The sequence below is a fragment of the Sus scrofa genome, chromosome 1, assembly GCF_000003025.6.
Source record: "Sus scrofa isolate TJ Tabasco breed Duroc chromosome 1, Sscrofa11.1, whole genome shotgun sequence".
NCBI lineage: Eukaryota > Metazoa > Chordata > Mammalia > Artiodactyla > Suidae > Sus > Sus scrofa.
In genome coordinates, this window is record NC_010443.5 from 25,971,694 (window position 1) to 25,989,192 (window position 17,499).

Here is a 17,499-nt window from a genome sequence, read left to right on the forward strand (position 1 = left end):
GACCTGCATCACCCCTGGAGGTTAACTGAGACAGCTGTATCTAAGAGCTACTTTTTTTGTTTGTTTCTGTTTGTGTTTTAAGGGCAGACGACCATTCCAACATTACATTAGTATAGATAGGCTAGTTAGAAGGATTAGTGCATAGACTAAGGGAAAGTGACATTAGATTACAGTAACATTCAGCCAAAAAATTGGATCATATCTTTTTTTTTTTTTTTTTTTTTTTTTTTTGGTCTTTTTAGGGCTGCATCCAGGGCCTATGGAGGTTCCCAGGCTAGGGGTCAAATCGGAACTATAGCTGCTGACCTACACCAGAGCCACAGCAACCTCAGATCCTAGCCACATCTGCAACCTACACGACAGCTCACGGCAACGCCAGATCCTTAACCTACTGAGCAAAGCCAGGGATTGAACCCGTGTCCTCATGGATACTAGTCGAGTTTGTAAACTGCTGAGCCTCGATGGGAACTCCTAGATCATATCTTTTCTTTATTCATTCATTTGGGTAATGGTTGACCTTGCCCTTTCTCCTAATATTTTGTCCTTATAAGGTGTCTGATTTGAAATCTTTGTATTACCTAACAAATGATTATCAAAAATAGACACTTTGGAGTTCCTGTTGTGGCTCAGCAGGTTAAGAGCCTGACATAATGTCCATGAGGATGCAGGTTCAATTCCTGGCCTTGCTCAGTGGGTTAAGGATCCAAGGTTGCCCTGGCTATGGCATAGGCATATGGCATGGGACAGCTACAACTCCTATTGGACCCCTAGCCTGAGAACTTCCATTAAAAAAAAAAAAAAAAAAAAAGATGCTTCATATTTTCTTTAAGAATTAGTCTTCTTTAGAGAGTTCCCTTTGTGGCTCAGCGGTTAACGAACCTGACTAGGATCCATGAGGATGCAGCTTCGATCCCTGGCATCACTTAGTGGGTTAAGGATCCAGTGTTGCCATGGGCTGTGGTTTAGGCTGGCAGCTGTAGCTCTAATTTGACCCCTAGCCTGGGAACTTCCATATGCCGTTGATGTGGCCCTAAAAGGCAAAAGCAAAAACAAAACAAAACAAAAAGTAGTGTTCTTTAGATATAGAGCATAGGGAAGGATGGCTGAATCAAACAAATTAAATTTTTTAAGGATATGATTATCTATAAAAGAAAGACTTGGAGATTGGACCCCTGGCCTGGGAACTTCCATATGCCACGGGTATGGCCCTAGGAAAAACCAAAAAAAAAAAAAAAAAAGAAATTGGAGTTCCTGTCGTGGCTCAGTGGTTAATGAATCTGACTAGGAACCATGAGGTTGTGGGTTCAATCCCTTGCCTTGCTCAGTGGGTTAAGGATCTAGCATTGCCATGAGCTGTGTGGTGTAGGTCGCAGACACAGCTGGGATCCTGCGTTGCTGTGGCTGTGGTGTAGGCCAGCAGCTACAGCTCTGATTCGACCCCTAGCCTGGGAACCTCCATATGCTGCAAGTGTGGCCCTAGAAAAGGCAAAAAAAAAAAAAAAAAAGACTTCCCATCATGGCTCAGCGATTAACGAACCCTACTGGTATCCATGAGGTTTGATCTCTGGCCTTGCTCAGTGGGTTAAGGATCCTGTATTGCCATGAGCTGTGGTGCAGGCTGCAGATGCAGCTCAGATCCCTAGTTGCTGTGGCTCCGGCGTAGGCCGTCGGTTACAGCTCCGATTGGACCTCTAGCCTGGGAACCTCCGTATGCCGTGGGTGTGGCCCTAAAAAGACGAAAAAGGAAAGAAAGACTTTCACTAGGAAAGATGCAACCTGCCCACTAAACACTTCCCAGGTTACTGGGGCTTTGGATTTTTACAATCAACCTGAGATGCTTCTAGAATTAGAGAGTTAATTGTGCTTAATTTTATACAGCTTTTACTTGAAAATCTGTAGTGGACTCTAGAGACAAGCCAGTATGTAATGCTTTAAAATCAAGGTGTGTTTTTCTGTTTAAAGCATATTATGGTATATAATTTGTTGCCTTCCATTTAAAAAAAATCAGACTAAATTTCTAATTTTTTCTTTACTCTCATCTTAAGCATGCATAGAATCACATTTGAACAGCCTGTTATGAGGTTTCCTCTCTTGGATAGGATTATTTTCTTGGTATATAATTATATTTGAATAGTTGGGTACTTCTGGAACTTATCCCAATATGTATTCCCAAGCAGAAAAGTTCTTTTTAAAATAATTTTCTTCTGAATAATTTTTGTTGGTTTCTACTAAGAACATTACTTTAGACTTGTCAACACTTTTTGAAAATTCATACACTAAACCTTAAGTAAAACTAGCTTGTAGATTTCTATCATTTTTTATTACATTAAAACTAACTTGTAGAGTTCTATCATTTTTTATTTAAAAATTGGTCGTCCCTTTTACTATAATAAGTGAAAGAAAAATACAATTATTTTAAAATCAGGTAAATTTTGTCAAGATTTTTAGTAGCACGTGAGTGGTCTATATTTGTAATTTGTTCTTGTTATTTAATCAAGATAGCATATATGTGTGTCCTGTAATAATGTCACACTTTTTAACGTTGTGGAAATATTGGAGGATATGTTTTGGGAATAGAATTTTGGTGGTCCCTGTGATAAATAATATGAGGGTTTTTTATATTTTTTAAAGGTCTTTAAAATTCATTGTTATTTTAATTTTTTAAATTAAAAAAAAAATTGGGCTGGAGGTGGTGAAGAAATGGCTATAGTCCCACCTAGAGTGGTTTCACATGCAAAATTGTTACCTGAAAGAATCACAATTTTGTTTATGGCTCTTAAAAAGACATTTAAAGATTGACCACTGGCCCTATGTGGAAACTACTACAGTTTTGAAAGCAAAAGAATTAAAATCCATCTTGGGAAGTTCTTATCTTAGCTCGGTGGAAAGGAATCTGACTAGCATCCATGAGCACACAGGTTCGACCCCTGGCCTTGCTCAGTGGGTTAAGGATCTGGTGTTGCCGTGAGCTGTGGTGTAGGTCGCAGAGGCAGCTTGGCTCCTGTGTTGCTGTGGCTGTGGTGTAGGCCAGCAGCTACAGCTCTGATTCGACCCCTAGCCTGGGAACCTCCATATGCCATGGGTGCAGCCCTAAAAAAAACCAAAAACAAACAAACAAAATCCATCTTGGAATGGCATAAGGTATCTCGAACTTCTGGAATTGAACTGGTGCAAACTGATAAAGTCCTCCAAATCAGTCTCCTACCTTCTAAAATACTGAACTGCCAAAATGTGCAGTTTCTGTTTTTCTTTCCTTGAAGTGCATTCTTCTTCTGTTCCTGCCCTTTTGCCCACTTCCCCTCTTTCTGTGCACATGCAAGTGTGAGTGTGCGAGCGTGTGCACGCACGCAGTAAGTGTACTCAGCAGAGGGAGGAGGAAGAAATAGATCCTTTTGGCCCAAGGTACACGTACAAAAATGATTCATCATCATCACTGTGAAGGAAAGGGCTTCGTGCTGAGGAGCCTCCCTCGCGGGGTAACATCTCCTGTGCCGTTGCTACAAGATCATGCTGCCATTTTCACAGTAGGCTTTGGTGTTTGGATGAGCTGCTCTACCCAGTCCGGGCTGGGTGCCATGTGACAGCTAATGTAAGTGGGGGTGGGGAGGGAGATCCCAAGAATCCTGTCATCACCAGTGTCCTCGCTCATGTGAACAGGGAGGCCACTGGGTCCTTGTTGGATGATAACAACATAGAAATAATTATGGTTTGGCTACTATTTTTCAAGATTTAATTTGTCCCAATGATTACTCTGCATGGGTTGAATTTTTTTTCTCTGTATACTTTGGGTAAGTTCTTGACTTCTTTCTTTTTAAGCCTCTATTCTTTCATAGGTAGTTTAAAATCTTTTCCTAAAAAAAAAAAAAAAAAAAAAAAAAAAAAAGACAAATAAAATCTTTTCCTATGCTTAAGGAGGTTTCTCGTCCACTTCCCTCCCTCTCTGTTCACCCTGCCTCATGTTTCTTCTTCTTCTTCTTTTTTTGAGCATATTATTCTTTCTGTTTGGTTGCAAAGCTCCAAGAAATGAATAATCCTAATCTGAGAAAATGTTCACTGGATCCGTTCCTGCTGCCTTTTCCCCACCAGAACACAACAGATTGCTATTGAATTTTGAATGTCACCAACAGACAGATGATTATGGCTTAAGATGGATAATGAAATGTTTGAAACACAGATGGGCCTGTAAATCATTTCTTTTTCTTAGGATTTCCTTCTGACATAAAAGTTAATGTAATTAACACTGTTTTATACCCGTATCCCTCATGATGGCATCTCGGTAGCCCTACTCTTGAACTGCTACCTTGATCTGTCTTTGGGAAAGAAAATCACTGCCTGACAGATGTTCTGTGCAGTCAGTCACCTGGTAGGGGAGAGGCTACCCTCAAATCTTTACCAGAAGGAGGTAGGAAAAGTAAATCTTGGGAGTTCCCATTGTGGCCCAGCAGTAATGAGCCGGACTAATATCCATGAGGTTGCGAGTTCCATCCCTGACCTCATTCAGTGGGTTAAGGATCTGGTGTTGCCATGAACTGTGGTATAGGTTGCAGACACGGCTTAGATCCCGCATTGCTGTGGCTGTGGTGTAGGCTGGCAGCTGTAGCTCCAATTTGACCCCTAGCCTAGGAACCTCCATATGCTGCAGATGCAGCCCTAGAAAGAAAAATGAAAGAAAAAAGAAAAGTAAACCTTCCAAGGAGCACTCAGCCTTGATCTCAAAGGGAGTAACTGGAGTTCCCATAGTGGCACAGCAGAAATGAATCCTACTAAGAACCATGAGACTGCGGGTTCCATCCCTGGTCTTGCTCAGAGAGTTAAGGATCCGGCGTTGCTGTGAGCTGTGGTTTAGGCCACAGACGTGGCTCTGATCTGGCATTGCTGTGGCTGTGGTGTAGGCTGGCAGCTGTAGCTCCAATTTGACCCCTAGCCTGGGAACCTCCATATGCTGTGGGTACAGCCCTAAAAAGACAAAAGACAAAGATAAATACATAAATAAAGGAATAATTGAGAATTCCACCTGTAGCACTTAATGTATAGGAGGATCTGAAGTATAAATGACGAGAAGTACGTGAAATTCATAACAAGGAAGTTCATCTTAGGAGCTATCCATAATTACTTACACTCTCACTTAGGTGCTAATAGGAAAAAAGAAACTAGGCCAAATAGAAAAGAATTTTTTTCTTTTACATATAAGAGGGGGCGAGGGATCAAGGTGATACCCTAACATACTGAGTTGTATTTTTAGGTGACAAGCCTCTTTCTGCTTTATCTCCAGCTTCGGGAGGCACTGGCCAAGATGATATTGGTGGCCACTCAGTGTACACCCCAGACCACTGCTCTACGCTCGGAAGGTCTGCTGGGCAGCGCTCAGAAACCAGGGATTCTAGCTGCCAGACGGATGACATCAAAGTCGTACCACCTTCGATGAGAAGAATCAGGGCGCAGAAGGGGCAGGGCATCGCCGCCCAGATGAGCCACTTCTCCGGCTCCTCTGGGAACATGTCGGTGCTGAGCGACTCTGCGGGCATCGTGTTCCCTTCTCGCCTCAACAGTGATACAGGTTTCCACAGTCTTCCCCGCTCGGGAGTGAGGGCAAGCCTTCAGCGCCTGGAGCCACAGCTGGGCGCCCTGGGTCCGGCAGAGGACACCGACAGCACGTTCCCCTACCAGCGGGGTCACCCGCAAGTACACGATGACTTAGGACATTCAGGAGGTCCCTCAAGGACTGGAACCCCACTGAGGCCCAAGTCCCAGGAACTGAGGCACTTTGAGGGTGAAACTGTCATGAGCCCGGCGTGTGTGGTTTCTCCTCACTCGACCTACTCCACCAGCATCATCCCAAATGCCACGCTCTCCTCCTCTTCGGAGATCATTGTGATTCACACTGCTCAGAGCTCAGGGCAGCTGGACCATAAGATTAGCAGCACCTCCTCCTACACAAAGATCAAATCCAGAGACCACCTCCTCTCCAGGCATAAAGACGGCCATCCTTCTCCCAGTGGCAACTGGAATGAGGGGCACTCCAACGTTGTTTCACAGGCCTCAGATCCCCATTCCTCCAGTGCAGCCACGCTGCTGTCCCTCTGTGATTCTGCAGTCACTCTAAATTCACCAGCAAATCGGGAGAATGGGTCCCAGGCCCTGGCCTATAATTGCAGAACCGACCTGAGTTTCCCCAAGCACCCCCAGGATGAGGACGGCAAGAGTGAGTCCAGTTATTCTGGCGGCGGGGGGCGCGGTGCAGAGCTCTGGGAATCCACTGCCTCGGGTAATGGGCGTGCCTCCCCGCTGAAGCCACATTTGGCAACGCCTGGTTGCTCCACTCCTGTGAGTAACCTGAGCAGCTGCAGTTTGGACCAGACGTCTAACAGAGATGATGCCAGGTCTGTGTATTCAGAGGACCACGACGGCTACTACTCCCCGCTGCACACCGACTCTGCACACGGGTCTGGGAATCTGTGCAATAGCAGCGATGGCTTCGGGAACCCCAGGCACAGTGTGGTCAATGTTTTTGATGGAAGAGCACAGAAGAACCAAGCGGACCGGTCAAACGGCCAAGACAAGACCCTTTCGCGAAACATCTCTTTGAAGAAAGCGAAGAAGCCCCCCCTCCCACCCTCTCGGACGGACTCTCTGCGCAGGGTACCCAAGAAAAGTGTCCAGTCCAACGGGCAGGTGCTAAACGAGAGCCTGATCGCCTCCCTCCAGCATTCGCTGCAGCTGAACCTCCCGGGCAAGGGCGGCAGCTCGCCCTCCCAGAGCCCCTGTAGTGACTTCGAAGAGCCCTGGTTGCCTCGGTCCCGCAGCCAGAGCACAGTGAGCGCGGGCAGCAGCCTGACCTCGGCCACCACCCCCAATGTCTACTCCCTGTGCGGGGTGACGCCGGCCCAGAGCGACACGAGCAGCGTCAAGTCCGAGTACACAGACCCGTGGGGTTACTACATTGACTACACGGGCGTGCAGGAAGACCCGGGGAACCGAGGCGGGAGCGGGGCGGGGTCAGCCAGTACCCCGGTGGCACCCGGAAATGGGCCAGGCCGCCATCCCCCAGAGGGGTCCAGGATCGCTGTACCCCCAGTGCCCGGTGGCGCAGTCAAACCAAAGATCACATCGCCGGAGAAGTCGCACAGAGTCACGTCTCCATCCAGTGGGTATTCCAGCCAGTCGAACACACCCACAGCTCTCACCCCTGTGCCTGTGTTTTTAAAATCAGTGTCACCAGCCAATGGGAAGGGGAAGCCCAAGCCCAAGGTGCCAGAAAGGAAGTCCTCTCTGGTGTCTTCAGTATCCATCTCCTCCTCCTCCACGTCTCTTTCCTCGAATACTTCCACGGAAGGGAGTGGAACTCTGAAGAAGCTGGATTCGGTGCTGGCATCTCCCCTGGCTGCTGCTCCTCTCCCCTCTCTTTCATCCGACAGGTCTCCTTTCCTCCCTCCCCCTCCTCCTTTAGCCGATTCCTCCCAGGGCTCCCCTCTGCCTCGCTCTCCCCTCTTCCCCCCTCCACCACCCGAAGTTCTCACTCCCTTCTGCCCCCCCACCGACGCCTGCTTTCCTCCGCCCCCCGCAGCACTCAGTCCCCTTCTTCTGGATTCATCTCCTCTGCCACCTCCTCCACCTGCCTTACCCTCCTCGCTGCCCCCGCCAGCCCCACCCCTTGACCCCAAATTGATGAAAGATGCCAAGCCTTCTTTCAAAAGGTCTGGCCAGCCAGAGCCCTCCCGGGAGGTCTGCCGATTGCCTTCCACCAAGGAGGAGGGCAATAGACCCCCCATGCCCCTGATCACCACGGAAGCATTGCAGATGGTGCAGTTGAGGCCAGTGAAGAAGAACTCAGGAACCGAGGTAGCACTGATACATGAACGCGCATCTCAGGAAAAACGAACTCTGGTTGTTCCCCAGTATCGTTTAAAGCCATCTGCTTTCCTGAAATCCCGAAATAGCATAAATGAAATGGAGAGTGAAAGTCAGCCTGCCTCTGCTACTAGCTCGCTCTCGACTCCTGCCAAGAGCTCGACTCAGGGTCACCAGGACAGTGTAGCCGAGCGTGGCCTCCCGAGCCACAGCCCGGACCGCGCTGGGGAGGCAGAGGCAGAGGCCGGGACCACCCCGCCCCACGAACCCCCCGGTCCATCGCCCAGCAGGAAGCCGCCCCCCATTTCCAAGAAGCCCAAACTGTTCCTCGTGGTGCCACCTCCGCAGAGAGATTTCACGGCGGAGCCTGCAGAGAATAAGAGCGAAGCATTGCCCAGCCCCACGAGAGAAGAGGCACGAGAGAGTTGTATAGCCGAGGCTGGTTCCGATGATACCAACTCTGGCAGCTCGGTTCTTGCAGGAGGAGCTACAGGATCCAAGTCCGCCGACGGAGTGGAATCCAATGTCCCCATGGTACAGCCCGATGCCTCACCAGCCCTTGCGCAGGAGGAGCCAGGCACAGGGGACACCGTGGAGAGCTGTTCCTCCCTGCAGGACCCAAGACGTGAGTCTGGTTTTCTCTTGTTCCTCTCCGACCATATGCAGCTGAAGCCGAAAGGGCTGGTACATGTTCACGTTCAAGGCAGCTGTATGTGGGCTTCCCGGGCTGCCTCACACTTAAATTACCAACTTGGCAATTTATAAGAAGAATTTTTTTGTTAGTCTAGATCTAAGGGTAGAGCTTACAGAAGGGCAGAAAGTCGAAGGGGTGGGGTGGTCAGCAGCAGGCTGGGTATTATTAAATAGCAGTGAGTAATCTCCCCGAGAGCTGCAAAAAAATGTTACAGCAAAATTTTCGAGAGATTGAGTTGGAGGTCTGTCTAGACTTTAACAGAAAAGTCACGCTGGTGTCATTTCCCCCATCTTTGTAAAATATCAAACTCTAGACCCCACTGCCTCTCCCTGCGGCTCTCACGTTGTCGGGCATGGCAGGGAAGCGTATTTGGGAGCTTGGCTAGAGAATGAAATTCAAGTCAGTCTGCCTGCTTGCTTCTCCATAGCTGGGGTGCCGGAGGCTGACACAGCCAGCCCTTCGCCAGAGGCCTCTGACTTCCTTAAGGAAGACGGGAGTGATGAGGTGATGATCCCCAGTAGACCCCGGACCACGGAAGACCTTTTTGCAGCTATTCACAGGTATCCCAAAACTCCTTTCCTCTTATCTGAATCTGCTTTGTAAGTCCCCCTTGCCAAACGTAGTTTCTTTTCTCGAGGTTTTTTCTCTAACCCAACTAGGTTTCATTAACTCAATTATTAATGTTTTAAATTCTATTTCTATGTTTTTATTTCTGTTGACCATTTTATTTCTACCTTTTTATTTCTGTTTTTATTTCTGTTTTTCTTTGCTCCACTGATTTTTATGATGATGTGCGGGACAGAGGCTCAGTGTGATGCTACCTTTTGGTTGGCCCTGCCCTTGCTAGCAAGAAATGCTGTGTCACTCATGGCAGGGTACAGGGTACAAGAGTTGGGTCCGCGCAGCCAATGGTCCCGTCCATGGTGAGGAATGCTGTGTTCTGTGGACTTGAGCTGCACAGACTAGCTCTACAGAACTTCTTTCCTAAGAGTGTTTTATTTTATGCTATTATTATTTTCATTTTATAGAAAAGCTAGGGTTTTATAGTGTAATTTCTTTGGCTACTTAAGTGTTGCAATAAAAGTACATCTCTTTAAAGCAGGAGTGAAAAATTAAATTTGCTCATTACTGTATACTGCTAGTGCCATCTACTGGCATCAGAAATTACTGTGTTTACAAAAAAAGGTAGAGTAATTTTTCAAAATAACTGTCTGAACTGTTGCACTTTTTACATGTGATCACCTTGAAAAGTGAGTATGATTTAGCACCAATGTTTTACTTATTGCCTCATTTTTCTGGCTATAAATAGCCGAGTATTCCCACAACAATGTCATTGTAAAAATGGATGAGATTATATACATGCAAATACTTTAAACTATGTATTATAGTAAACGCTTTGCTTCCTTCTAGAATTCTTTACCACAGTATTTTCAGATAAATCTTATGAATGTTCCTATGCTGCCAAGACCTTATATTGCCCTGAATCAAGGTCCCTTTTTTTTGCCCTCTTGAAAATAAACATCCTATAATGAGAATCATTCAATTCTCTTTGTGAGTGACCTTGTGTCAGGAGTATTTCTCCAGTTCTTGGAATCTAACTGAAAAGTCAGTATTGCATGACCTGGAAAGCATAGGCTGTGCAGCCCCTACCTGAGATTACTCATGCAGTAAACCTCTAACTTAGGGGGGGTTAACCAAGCTGGTACATTAAAGTGTTTGTCAGGAATTATGGGAAGTTCCCATTGTGGCTCAGTGGTTAACGAATCCGACTAGGAACCATGAGGTTGCGGGTTCGATCCCTGGCCTTGCTCAGTGGGTTAAGGATCCGGCGTTGCTGTGAGCTGTGGTGTAGGTTGCAGACGCGGCTCAGATCCCATGTGGCTGTGGCGTAGGCGAGGGGCTACAGCTCCGATTGGACCCCTAGCCTGGGAACCTCCATGTGCCGAGGGAGTGGCCCTAGAGATGGCAAAAGACAAAAAAAAAAAAAAAAAAAAAATTATGTTCCATACCTCTCGGCTCCAGTACTGATACAATGTTCGAATAGATCCTAAAAACTGCCTCTTTAGCGTTATCTGACTGGTCTCTTCATTCTCATTAGAAATAAAAAGGTAGCTAGTTATCAAATTATTCCTCCAAACAGGGAAATGAAAAATGCCACATCCTTTGAAACCAACTTCAGTGGTGTTTCTAGAGGTTTACACAGATGTTTCTATAACTCAGATCATGCTGGACACCTAATAAATTCTCAATAATTATTTTTTGCATTAAATGAAACTCTAGGAAAATTCTTCCAAGGTTCAATATCTTTCATTTGGTATAGGATGCACTGGGTTGCTAAATATGCAGGCAAATATATACATAATAACGTCCAGAGAGATGTGTTGCTGGTTGCTTTGTCTGCTAAATACTTGCTTGGTCTCAGAGAGAAACTCAACTGTTATGAGGCCAAATTACTACATGTTTTCCTACAAATATGCCAAAGATCTTTCCTATATTTTATTTTGGCAACATTCTTAAGGCACTGAAAAATTTGAGGTTCCTTCTCCTAGGGAGTTATATCTATTGCAGACACAGAAATTGGCCAATCTCTATTGTTCTGTGTATGAATGATAAAGACCAAATAGAGTATGGACAGCAGAAAGAGAACACAGACGCAGGCTAATTTTTAGTGTGTGTGTGTGTGTGTGTGTGTGTGTGTGTGTGTGTGTATGCTAAATATAGAGTGATACTGTATTAGCAGACCTAATAGGAATTCATCTAAAGTCTGTAATTTTTAGGGCTTTATTTTATATTCTTCAGTACCTAACCTAATAATTTAAAATAAAGAACATCTAAGTTGAAACACAGCTTTCGAATTTTGTAATGCAAATGAATTCACTTCAGATTTAAAGCCAGATGGAAAATGTGGGACACCAGTTGAAGTGTGAAGTTTTTATATTTATTGAAGTAATTAGTTTTTAAGCCAATGTTAACTGTTTAAGCACTTTTTATAGCCTTCTTCCTTAGAAATACACACATACTCCTTCTCTCTCTCTCTCTCTCTCTCTCTCTCTCTCTATATATATATATATATATATATATGCGCAGAGAGAGAGAGAGAGGGAGGGAGAGGGAGACACACACACACACACTCCCTCCCCACCCCAGTATATATCTGGACCTTGGACTTTAAGCAGATGCCTGTCAAGGCCATATCTGCCTTGCATGGACGGCTGACAGCACATGACAGGACTGGCCAGAGAGAAGACATTTTTCTCTCGAAACACTGGGGTGGGGAGCACATAGGGGATGAGCTGGCATGCTAGGGGGACTCTCCCTTGCATATGCCACTTCCCTGTTCAAAATAAAGTAGCTGCCTTAATGCTTGTTGTTTGGAATAACCTTATATTCTGTACTTATGCCTCATTAAAATTACCCCATTTAGATTAAATATATAATAGAGAGAGGAAGAAAGAGAGAGAAATAGAGGATGGGTGTGTGCGTGTGTGTGTGTGTACATACCTATATGCAGAGAATTCATATATTTAATTCTCATTTTAAGGGGCACTTACTCTTGAGAAACAACAGTATTTTTAATACATTTTCATTACCTGCCCATTCTAAATCTACAATTAAAGGCCGTAGCTTTAATCAAGCAAAGCTGTGGCTTGTTCTGTGGATCTCGGGCACAACCTCTCCATTTAAAGGTCAAACAAAAAAATTGTAGCACAAACCAAAACCTGCAAGAATGAGATGAGCAGAACTGCCTTTGGGAAACAGCTAGTAGAAATTGTGGGGTCACGTGACATACTTGGAAAGATATGCCATCAGGTCCTGCTTGTATGAAGCTGTGTGACTTCACTCTCTTGACCTTAATTACCTTCTCCGGTCAGACTACATTGTTTCTGTGGTTTTTGCCAGTCGGTCAGGAACTTTCTCTGGAGCCCTGCTCTTGTGGATGGCAGAGCCAGACCGTGAACAAAAGTATCACAGGCCAGTCTCTGCAGCCCCAAAAGGTACCATGTTAGTTGTGGTCACCCTTCAGCCTCTTGACTGGGTTTTTGCCACTTCCTGTCTTCCATTTTGGTGGCTTCTTTTTGGGCAGAAGCATGGAGATGACCCTGGGAGCCCCAAGCCCTAGGCAGCTGTCATGGGCGCATCTTCTCCTGTGCCATGCTGTGCAGAGCATGTAAAAACAGCCCTGAAGCAGGAAGGGAGAATTTATTTTCCTCTAAATGACACTCAAGCATTTGTTAAGCACCTACTGTATGCCTGACACTTTATGACTGTTATTGCATTTCTCTTTATTGATAAACTATGAGCTCTCTACTGTAATTTTTCCCCTTTCCAGAGAGGAAACGGAGTCAGAAATTTGAACTTGCCCCACGTCACAGAGTAAGGAAGCTTTAGCAGTGGGTTAACCCGGGTCTGTGCGACTCCAGAGGTCCTTCATCTCATTGAGTCCTCACGAACCTGTGAGGCTGATACCATCATCTGCATTTTACAAGCATGAAAACTAAGGTGTGGCATAGATGAGTGACTAGCCAAAGTCACAAGCCAGAAGTTGCTCAGATTCAACTCTTAATCTCCATGTTCGGATAGGACCCTCTCAACCTTTGCCTGTTGCCTGTTCTAGAATTTTATAGCAGAAAAGGAGGTATAGCCACATCTTTGTTTTATTAACTATGTCAAGTTTCCTTAAAGCAAGTCCACTTGCACTGAGCTGAGAGATTCCCACACACTGAGCTGTTGTTATGAAGAAACCAGCAAGGGGCCGATGGGCTCATCTGCTTTCTTTTCTCTGATTCACTCTCAGCAGAAAACAGATTGAACACGGAGGTTCTTAGAGACTGAGGACAAGAAATATGCCCCCCAGAGAGTTTTATTTGCCCTGAAGGCCCTCCTCCTCTTTCACGCTCTCCCACCTGCCTCACGTTTCCCTGATCAGTTAGAGAGTCTCTGAAGTCAGTCAGGAAACAGGATCTGGCGTGGAAGGTCTACTCTTGTTTTCTGGAAAGGTGGCTTTCTAGGAGTTGACATATAGTCCAGTCAGAGCCAGGAGAGGGTAGTTTTATGTCAAATTCTAGAATGACTCAGAATGTAAAGTTACAGAGTTGTTCCAGAACCTGAGGCGGGGGGCCTGTCTCATCATAGGGAACATTCTAGAAGCTGGCTTACCTGTTAGGCCATTCAAGTCTGGCACCCAACAAGAAGTGTAGAAAGAAAAGATGACTCGCACCGTAAAATTCACTGAGGATCAGTCCAATACAGAAAAGTTAAGAAATAGCAATTATTAAAAATTTTGGAAATGGTCCTATCCAAAGTAAGAAAATATGATGCTTGAGATTTGTTTCAAAATAATCCAGTAAACGGGGGAGGCGGTGACCGTGAGTTAATAACTACTTAGTTGGGTCATGGGCACACATGAACTAATACAATGAACTATTCTTTTCGCCTGGGTGTTTGGAACTTTCTGTAGTGAAAATAATAGATAGTGACCTAAACATGCAGTAGGAGAAGCAGGGTGGCTGTGGCTGACCCACTGGAAATTAATCTTTATCTTAATGTCACTAAATCTCAGGTCTAAGAGGAAAGTCCTTGGCCGCAAAGACTCAGATGATGATCACTCCCGAAACCATTCTCCCTCCCCGCCAGTGACACCCACTGGCGCTGCCCCCAGCCTGGCCTCCCAGAAACAAGTGGGATCGATTCAGAGGAGCGTCCGGAAGAGCAGCACCAGCAGTGACAACTTCAAAGCTCTTCTGCTGAAAAAGGGGAGCCGGACAGACACCAGCGCCCGCATGTCCGCGGCGGAGATGCTCAAGAACACAGATCCTAGATTCCAGAGGTCAAGGTCCGAGCCTTCACCAGACACCCCCGAGAGCCCGTCAAGCTGCTCCCCGAACAAGAACCGAAGGGCCCCGGAGGAGTGGGCCAAGAACGAAGGCTTGATGCCTCGGAGTCTGTCCTTTTCTGGCCCCAGGTACGGCCGCAGTCGAACGCCGCCCTCCGCCGCCAGCAGCAGGTACAGCGTGCGGAACCGGATCCAGAGCAGCCCCATGACCGTCATCTCAGAGGGCGAAGGGGAAGCCACAGAGTCTGTAGACAGCAGGGCTCTCCGGGCCCCGGGCACCACGAGGGAATGTTCGCTGGATGGACTGGCCGGGGACGACGTGGATGAGCACAGCCTGCTCTGTGCTGGGGCGCCGGCTCCGGGTCCCGCGGAAGGGCCGGCCGGTGCCGAGGGCGGGGATCCATCAGAACAGCATGGTGGGCCTCTGAGGGGAGAGAGTTAAGGGCAAGAAGAGGAATCGCCCAGGTGATGTGGGCAGATGGGCAGCACATCGCTCTAGGAAGCCTGACAGGCCCCCCTCCCCGCCTCGTCCGTGGGTCTAGCTCAGCGTCTGTGCCAGGGCCCAGGCACTGCCAGCCCTGCAGCGCAAAGAGAGGGCTTGGCACTTGTCCTGTGGCTTAAAAGCAAGTAGAAGCTTAACTTCTGAAAGTGCTTCCTGGGGAAGATTTTTTTTTTTTTTCCCTAAATGCTGGGTGTGTGTGGAGGGATGTGTGTGTGTGTGTGTGTGTGTGTGTGTGTGCATTTGAAACAGTTTATGTTAAAAAAAAAATACACAAGCAGCATGTACAGAAATAGGAGAGACAGCGTTAAGCTAAGTGGAGTATGGGGGTCTTCTGGACTAGATGGTCGTTGCTTTAAAAGTATTATGTTCATGGAAACGAGTGAGTTCCAGAAGAAGAGAGAGAACCTTTATTTCTAAGAAAGAGGTGGTAATTTGCTGGTTCTGAGCGTGCAGAACACGTGGGGATGTGCACTGGTGTGCTTTCCAGGGCAGTCCCCACCCCCTACCCCTTACCCCTACCCCCTTGGTTAATCCGCAGAGCTGGGAAAGGGCTAAGTGACTAACTGGTTCAGGTACTTTTTTTTCTGGGGAAAAAAGGCTTTGTTTCTTTTTTGTAAAAATGACAGGCACGTGGAAGTGGCAACGCTGTAACTGGGAGTCTGCTGCTATGCAGCCACAGACACACAACTTTTAGCCTGATTTGTAGAAACGTGGGTAATTTTTTAATGACTTTCCTCCTTGAGAAGCAGCTGAGACCTCCTTGGAAAGCGGAAGTGATGGCGCACAGACAGAGAGGGTAACAGGCGAGAGCCAGGAAGAGGAGTAAGTGATACACTGCTGGGGTTTGTTTCCTGCTTAGTAAATACAACTATTTTTCAGAATTAAATTTTTAAACTTGCACTACAGAACTGTGGGTGGAGCCTTTCCTTTTACAACTGTTTTTGTTTGTTTGTTTGTTTTGTTTTTTTTTAAACCAGAGTTTAAACTTCCACTTGGCAATTTCTTATCACTTGAAATGTCAACATTTGCTAACTTTCAGATATCCTTTTGGTTACACCAAAGAAAATTTTACGACTATTTTTCCTTGAACTGCCTGCAGTATCATGTCCTCATTTAGAAAGGTTTATGAAAATCTATTATATATTATCTTACTTTGAAGAAAGTGCTGAATAGCTCTTAATAGTCAAATAAACTGATACAAATTGGCAGGGCTGGCTATTAATTAGCCCTGGGAAATGAGTTTTTAGATTAAAAAGTTTTTTTGCATCATTTGGTTTGTGTGTTTTTATATTTTTTTATAAAGAATTGAGTTGGCTAATTACCTTCTAATCTTCTCCAGTTAGAATTTTAACACTTTAGACATGGAAGAAAAGTGTGTAAAGTATTTATTTTTTATGTGATATTCTTACGACCCTCATCCTCCAGTTCCTCCCAGCTGTACATAGACTCCTTTATTTGTTGGTTAAATAAAATCAGAGCCTTGTCTTATCAGAAGAACCTCAGATGAAAATGCTGAGCTTACTGGCCTAAATATAATACGGGTGCCAATTGTCATCTTTTCTGGTAAGAAAATACCGTCTCAAAGTTGGACTGCACAGCACAGGTCCCGTCATCACAAGGTTTATACAATAAAACATTAGATACCTATTTTAGACACGTCTTTGAAACAAAAACAAACCTAAAGAATTGACTTCTTCCATTCTCTGAAGAGAGCAAAACACATCTTTTCACACAACCAGAAATCAAGACCTGATGTTTGGCCAAGGGCAGAAGGACTTTCTACCACTTGGAGCAAGTGTCTGCTACATTGGGTACAAGAGTCTTTTTTTTTCTTCTAAATTTCAGAAAAGTGGTGTTGGCCTTGGACTATGAAATCTCCTCATAGCTACCTAAAAAAGATTAGAATGTATGTGGATATCAGAAATCAAATTTAATATATAAAAGTCATTTATGTTGAAGGTAAGATAAGCACCCTCAAAACTAATTATAAAACTTTTTTTTAAAAAAATCCCCACTTTAAAAGGAAAGAATAAAGGTTTTTAAATTTGCTTTGAATAAAATAATTATAAATATTTGAACCTTTTTTGTTGTTTGTACATGCATTTTTGAACAGTGAGATAGGGCTTCTTGTTCAGAACTGTCTTTGCTGTAAATAAACAGAACAGCAGTGACAACCAGAAGGTGCCTGTGGGAGGCGGGGACCCAAGAGAGAGGAGATAGAACATCACAGACACTTTGGATGGTGCCACCTAAAAGGACAGACGGAAAAGCAGTTCTAAATAGTGTCCTGTAGAATTTCAAATAAAATCCCAATAATGTACTGACTGAGAGTTCAGGTGATGTGACACGTGGAGAGATGTGACAGCTTTTCACAGAACGTGTGAAATGTAGGGAGACGAGACTCTACACTCATCCCTGATATATTTGGCATCTTTAGCTTTGCCGCTTATTCCTCTGTGGGGCTGGCTACTGGTAATGGACCGTATCGTATTTAACTCAATGAGGGCAGACTTGATGATTCTTCCTTACACCCTGAGACTTCTAAGTGCCAGATGTCAAAGATGGAAGCCCCAGGTCTAGGCTATCTCCACGTTATTTTTTTCTAAACGTTGAGAGAGAAAC

At 45.5% G+C, this 17,499-nt stretch overlaps 1 protein-coding gene across 8 annotated transcripts in view; it reads left to right on the forward strand.

Moving 5' to 3' along the window:
* Positions 1 to 16,413, forward strand: part of NHSL1 (NHS like 1) — a 324,553-nt gene extending 308,140 nt beyond the window's left edge. For 7 of the 8 annotated variants that reach the window (XM_005659173.3, XM_005659175.3, XM_021087406.1 and 4 more), the window contains 3 exons: positions 5,273 to 8,473; positions 8,970 to 9,102; positions 14,103 to 16,413. In XM_005659173.3, coding sequence (XP_005659230.1) covers positions 5,273 to 8,473; positions 8,970 to 9,102; positions 14,103 to 14,817 — 4,049 coding nt within the window. In that variant the 3' untranslated portion in view covers positions 14,818 to 16,413. The remainder of the gene's footprint in view (positions 1 to 5,272; positions 8,474 to 8,969; positions 9,103 to 14,102) is intronic. The other variant, XM_021087407.1, reaches the window with a different exon arrangement.